Source organism: Pteropus alecto, unplaced genomic scaffold, assembly GCF_000325575.1.
Source record: "Pteropus alecto unplaced genomic scaffold, ASM32557v1 scaffold14, whole genome shotgun sequence".
Lineage (NCBI taxonomy): Eukaryota > Metazoa > Chordata > Mammalia > Chiroptera > Pteropodidae > Pteropus > Pteropus alecto.
This window is the reverse complement of record NW_006436810.1, coordinates 13,681,463-13,687,813: the sequence shown is the minus strand read 5'-3', so window position 1 is coordinate 13,687,813 and position 6,351 is coordinate 13,681,463. Positions and strand designations below refer to the sequence as shown.

Genomic DNA, 6,351 nt, shown 5'->3' with positions numbered 1-6,351 from the left:
ATAATGAAGCGCACATTCTAATAAGCAAAACAACATAATTTTAAATAATTGTACAGTCTCTGAAACGAGCAATCTAGCTGCTATTATTAAAAATTGTTGAGGAGGAAAGGGGCCGGCAGGGGCTGTCTGAGAGAGAGCAGGTGGCTGTTTGGCCTCTTGGCTCCCTGCCTTGTACTGTCTTGTGGCCCACGTGGGAGTTTCTGGGATATTCCTGGATGATTCTTTCTAACCTTCCTAGCTCTCCCGTGTTCATCAACTCACTTGTCTAGGTGCTCATTGCAACCTTAGCTGTGAGCTCCGTGGTTGGAATGGCTCTTTACACTTGTGGTCCAACCAGAGTGTTATCTTCTTAAGAAGGAGACCCGACGTTTGACGTCTACAGTCTAGCGCACTGTCGTCACTTAAACACGTGTTTGTTGAGTGAATGAAGACATCCCTTTTCCCCAAGTAATATTACCAAACACGCACGCGCACGCACGCCTGTACACACTCACGCACGCATATACACGTGCACGCACGCACGCACACGGCTCGCTGACTGGCTCCCCAGTGGGTTTCTGCATCTCACTGTCTCATCCGCCGCCTCCATCCGCTCAGGGGCTCTTGGCACTGCCCTGAGATTAGTGACAGTCTCCACTCTGCTCTCCTGCTCGCAGGTGTCCCCCACTCTTTCTAACCCGTCTGTTGTTTCCCGGTTCCTCTTCTAAAAGCTAAGACTGGCCTTGTCGTCCTCCTGTTTAAAACCTCGTGTGACCTTCCTCACGCCCCGCAAATAACGGTAGAACTCATGAACCCTGTCGTCCGCGATCCCCTTCGTTCTGATGCCAGCCTCATTTTCATTCAGATTTTCTACGTTAGTTATCCTCCCAATGCTGAAAATTTTGTTAAAACGGCGACTTTTGTTCCGTGAACACACCCAACTCGCTTGTCATCCTCATGCCACCGAAATGCTGTTTTCCCCGTCTTTGGCCTTAATCCCGTGGAGCATTCGAGGTAGGGGGCCCATGTCTCCTGTGGAAGGTCCGTCCTTCTCCCTCCCGAGTGTCACCATCCCAAATCCCAGGTACTTCTTATCCGCGGCGCCTCGCGGCCTGCTTTGCGGTTTAATCATTTTCCTTCTGTTCGTAACGGCAGGGTTTGTGTTTTATTCACTTTTTAGCGTCGAGAGCACTGAGTGCTAGTCTCTCAAATAATGGACGGTCAATAAGCATTCGTCTAATTAAACCGAAATACAAAGCTGTCATTTTTCCCTCCTCTCCGCCTCCAGGCAGCCCTCCAGCCTTTTTCTTGTCAGAAATTAGCAAACTGAGGTAAGGGACCCAGGAAGGTAGTGACACTGACAGTTCCTCTGCGGCTTTACCTTGGCTGATCAATGACCCCTGCACCCCCACCGCGGATATGACAGCAGGCACCCACGGCACCCACGGGCAGCATGGCTAAGAGAGTGAGGGACCGAGTGGTCTCTGGAGGGTCACAGATGTTGGACGTGCAGGATTTACTTTCATAAAAATGCATCACTTTTACCTGAATAGCTAAACTGAACCGTAGACTATATTGTCCCATTTGGTTTCACATGACAAAAAGGAAATTATTTGGACTAGAACGCATGATCATGGCCGAAGGCCACAACGGAAACAGCAGTGCCTTGTCAGCTAGTGGTGGTCTTTACAACACAAATGTTTTGAAAAGTGACCCAAGGGCTGAACAATGACCTTCTGGACTACCCTAGCGACCAGTTAAAATGGCTCCATCCCTTTAGATGTACCAACTGGGACAGAAGAAGCCAGAACCAACCATGGCAGCCTGCAGGGCTCCGAATGCCCCCCGCGCCCTGGGGCCACGCAGCGCCCCACGCCCGGCCTCTGCCCCCCGCCCGGGTCACTCCCATTAGGTCGCAACAGCAGTGCTGCTAAGCGCATGTGGCTGCGGACGTGCGTCGCCCCGGTGAGCGAGGCGGTCTGTGCGCTGAAGAAGTTGTTTAGCATGTAGTGAGCAAGGTGTTAGACACGTATCTTGACATTTGTTGCCAGCGTCGATGTTCGCAACGGACAGGGCACCTTGGTTTGCCAGGGGATCCTGGGTTTCGGCACCGAAATCCCCTGGCCCCTGGGGATGCTCAGGGGATGCGCGTGGGGTGGAGAGAACCAGAGGGAAATGCAAATAACTCATACTTTGCTGTGTACAAGTTCAACACGCATCGTCCGCTCTGAGCTTCGTGCTCTCTGTTATCGATGATAACATCGATGTGACAGGTTTCTCTCGAGAAGCAAATAATTTATATGAAATACCTAGAAACACGACTTGCGCATAGTAAACTCACACACAAAATAAATAAATACGTTAAGCCATTGTTTAAATTATACTTAGGTAAATAAATCAAAGCATATAGAATAAGGAAATTTTGTGATTAAGCTGACGTAATAGGATGATTTCATAGCAACTAGAAGAGATCGTTAGAATCAGCCGTCAATGTCTGAATAACATTTTCTTGGAGAGAAACTCTCATGCTCGGTTTTCAAAATTTCCATGAAGAAATTATGCCCTCATCTTTTAAAAAACTCCACCGTTTTTCTTCTGACCCATCTCCTCTGTTATTCAATAAGAATCTTTTCTTTAGGGAGATGAAAGAGAAAGTCACCATCTCCCCATAATAACCATTTTTATACGCTGGGATATAGTTATTTGATCTTTTGCGTTCAGTTACAAAAGCTTCTTTTCTTCTTCTCTTGTATTTTCCTTTGAAAGATTCCCCCCGAAGTTAGTTTTTTGTGGGTTTAATTGGAGAGTTTATTGAATAGTCTGGCTCCAGATTGCCCCTTCAATAGCAGCAGCATGAACCCAAAGCAGGAGAGCCTAGTAGTCATGGGGCGGGGAGGGCTGTGGATTCCGATTCTCATATTATCACTAACCAGCCATGAGATTTTGGACAGGTTACCCTCTGTGCCTCAGTTTCCCAGTATGTTAAATAAAGAGTTTTTGAAGACATCTCAATAAAATAACCCTTACAGGTGCTTTAGTAAAATACCTGGAAGATTTTATAAAGCTTAATTATATTTTCATTGGCATCCAAGAAGTGACGCCGTTGACATGTAAAAGGAAGCTTTAATGGTCGGGAATCTCTGAGATTATTTGGTGAAGGTCGTAAGCCATTTACGTATAATGCACTATGACCCATTCCTTAGTAAACTCACTAAGCGATTACTAATATACACTGGCCGGTTATCCATTTAGTTCCCTCCACCATCTATCTATGAGCCCATTGGAGAAGGCAGGGAAATGAAAAAAATTGGGTTGATGGAATTTGGGGTAAGTGTGTACAAAACAAACATGGACAGCTCCTTCGACAAACTCAGTAAGAGTGTGTGGGCTGCGGTACAGGCGAGGTAGCGAGCATTTGAAATGATCCTAGTGCTGGAGTGTCATTCCTAATACCTCTGTCGAATATGTATTTCAGAAGGAGGAGACAGAAAAGGGCCCGGTTTGAAGAGTCCTGGGAGACACAGAACAAGGTGAGTTTCCCCAGAGTTGCCACTTCCCCACTTTCGTGTGTCATAAATGTCTTCTTTTTTATTCTCCTGGCTGACGTGAACAAAAGTACCACGAAGTCGGTGGTTTAAAACGACAGAACCCTATTCTCTTGCAGTTCTAAGAGAGCTAAAGTCCAAAATCAGGGTCTCAGAAGGAACACTTTCTTCCTGGAAGGAGAATTCGTCCCATGCTTCTCTTCAGGCTTCTGGTGGTGGTTGGCAATCCTTGGCTTGTAGCTACATCCCTCTAAGCTCTGCCTGTATCTTCACATGGCATTCTTCCCTGTGCGAGTGTGTGAGTGTGTGTGTGTGCGCGCGCACACGCACGTGAGCACACAACAACCCTATTTAACCCTATTTCCAAATCAAGTCACATTATGAAGGTCTGGAAAGGACATCAATTTTGTGGGGTCACTATCTGACCCAGTAGAGGCCATAATAATATTTTTGTCATAAGGTTATTGTGAGGATTAAATTAAATGACACTACTTAAAAGATCCGAAGCATAGTGAGCGTGCAAGAAGGAAGGGGGACGTGATGCATGGCATTCATTAGCATCGTTGCGTTGAGATTAATTGATTAATTAATGGACGCTCGGATTGTAAAGCTGAAGAGTTTTCGGATGGGCCGCAGGAGTCTGATGAGCTGTGATATTTTCCTCCTCACTCTACTTTATCCTGCCTCTTATTGTGTACTTGAAAGAGCAGAAAATTCCTTCTGCGTTTGCAGATAACGGGGATGCTCATTTTCATGCTTTTTGTCTCCACCATAGGTCCCATATTCTCTTTGAAGATATCATTCTGTTTACAAAATCTCTAAGTGTTATCTACAATTCCATCCATTTCTCTCCAATTGAATTATTTACAATTGAATTCTACTTGGCCATCAGGCCAAGTCCTAAAAAGTTTCTGACAATTCGATATGTGTGCTTCAGATTTCTTAATAATCTACCTGTTTAACTTTTTCTTCTATTAAGTAGTTACTCTTTGCAAAACAATTTTGTTTTTTTCCCTGAAGAACGCATGGCTTGTTTTCTGGCACCAACTGTAAAGACTCAAGAAGTCTTGTTTTCTCATCTGCCATCCAGCATGGATAAATAGTGCTCGGTCATAGACAACTTTTGGATCCCTTCTTTGTCCTTAGCTATTGTCCACTCAAACCGATCCCAAGTCAGCTTTGTTGCTCTGAATGTCAGAGGCGGACATGGCCTTTTCAACTTCCCCCACTAGGTATTCAACTCTTTCAGGCTTTCGTAGAATAATGATACCTTGAATGATGATTAGAAAGTTAGATATTAAGTTGGACTGTGAAAGATAAATAAGTTAGACTTGATTCTATTGTTTTTTGACAGGCCATGTCAGTAACAATGACAGTTGAATTTTCCTTTTGCCTTCCCCCGGCAAACGCCAAATCCACTGTGATGATTACGTAGCATCATCTTGAAAGCGAATGTCAGTTTGTCTTCTTAATTTCTTTTCTTGTGTTCAGTTGCTTATTTTTAGTCCAGGACACCACGTACTTTAAACGTATTGTTTATTAAGACATTCGTTTAACAGCAATTCAATGGTACCCACTATGGGAAAATACTACACTAACTTCCCATATAAAAACACGAATAATTATTCTCACCAAACAGCGCGCCATTGGGAGAGGTATTCCGTAAACTCAGTAGAGCAAGCAATGATCTCGACTTGGCTTCCGTTGCATGTCACTCGGACCCCGGCCAGCCAAGAATGTGATTTCTCGCAGAAGTTCAATATTTTATGAAATTAATTGTAATAGGAATTTGATGATATTGTGATCGAATTGAAGAGAGCTTTATTTAGACCGTCTTCATCAGCTGCTGAGATGCTCTGAATTATTGACACCCTCTCTTTCTAGGCAACCAGCAATGACAGGAGTCCCATCTCTGCCAGCCAACCGTCGGATGGTGCAGGAGAGGATATTTATGTCAACTACCCAACCTTCTCTCGTAGGCCAAAGACCAGAATCTAAGCTTTTTCCTCGATCTGAGCTCATTTGTGAGGACAATTACATATACGGATCCTTATGCAATTTCTTCCCACTACGCAGTGTCTACCCTGAACACCGGTTGGCCGAATATAATTTATTTGATAAGAAAAATACTACATTACTTAGAGGACATTCTTAACAGAAATGGTTCAGAAATATCTGACTCTAACTAGCTGGTACACAAAAGGAAACTTAACTGAATCATGTAACAGGACAATCAAGGACAGATCAAGCTTCAGCCTGGGGTTGGGTACCAGGGCTTGAATGTCGTGTCTGAAATGAAACAGGCGTAAACCAGTTTCAGGATTCCCTTCCACGCGCTGGATCCACTTTTTTTGTTGGTAGCCTAACGCTCATTCAGACTTTCTCTTGTGTTTCCGAGATGGCTGCCAACAACTTCGGACAATTCATTAATCCTTGTTTCTGTCTAGTAGAGAGTTCACTAATTTGACAGAGCAAACACATTTGGTTATTTGTCTATCATTAAACAGGTATCATGGCCAGTAAGGATGAAATGGCTTCAGTCAATTAACTGTTCACCTAAAGGGCGAGGAGCGGGGCCAAAACGCATTGCTGAGAAATTCAGAGTATTATCCCTGGCCCAGTATTATGAGCAAGTGTCGTAGGCAGTCCCATAATAACTCAGTGTTTTTGATATTAACTTTTTCCTACTTTTGAGAATTAATTTGCATATATACATTTTCTCAAAAAGGTCAGGCACCTAGGCATTTTTAGTTCTTGTTTTTTAAATGATTAAAATTTAAATAATGAAATAACTTAAATAATTAAATCTGAATACAAGAAAGAGAAT

General features: G+C 43.9%; 1 protein-coding gene across 1 annotated transcript in view; it reads left to right on the top strand.

Moving 5' to 3' along the window:
• The window catches only part of CD226 (CD226 molecule), a 61,262-nt gene extending 55,009 nt beyond the window's left edge, over window positions 1-6,253 (top strand). Inside the window, exons 6-7 of the mRNA XM_006913733.1 lie at window positions 3,455-3,509; window positions 5,409-6,253. Coding sequence (XP_006913795.1) covers window positions 3,455-3,509; window positions 5,409-5,522 — 169 coding nt within the window. The 3' untranslated portion in view covers window positions 5,523-6,253. The remainder of the gene's footprint in view (window positions 1-3,454; window positions 3,510-5,408) is intronic.
• The last annotated feature ends 98 nt before the right edge of the window (window positions 6,254-6,351 follow it).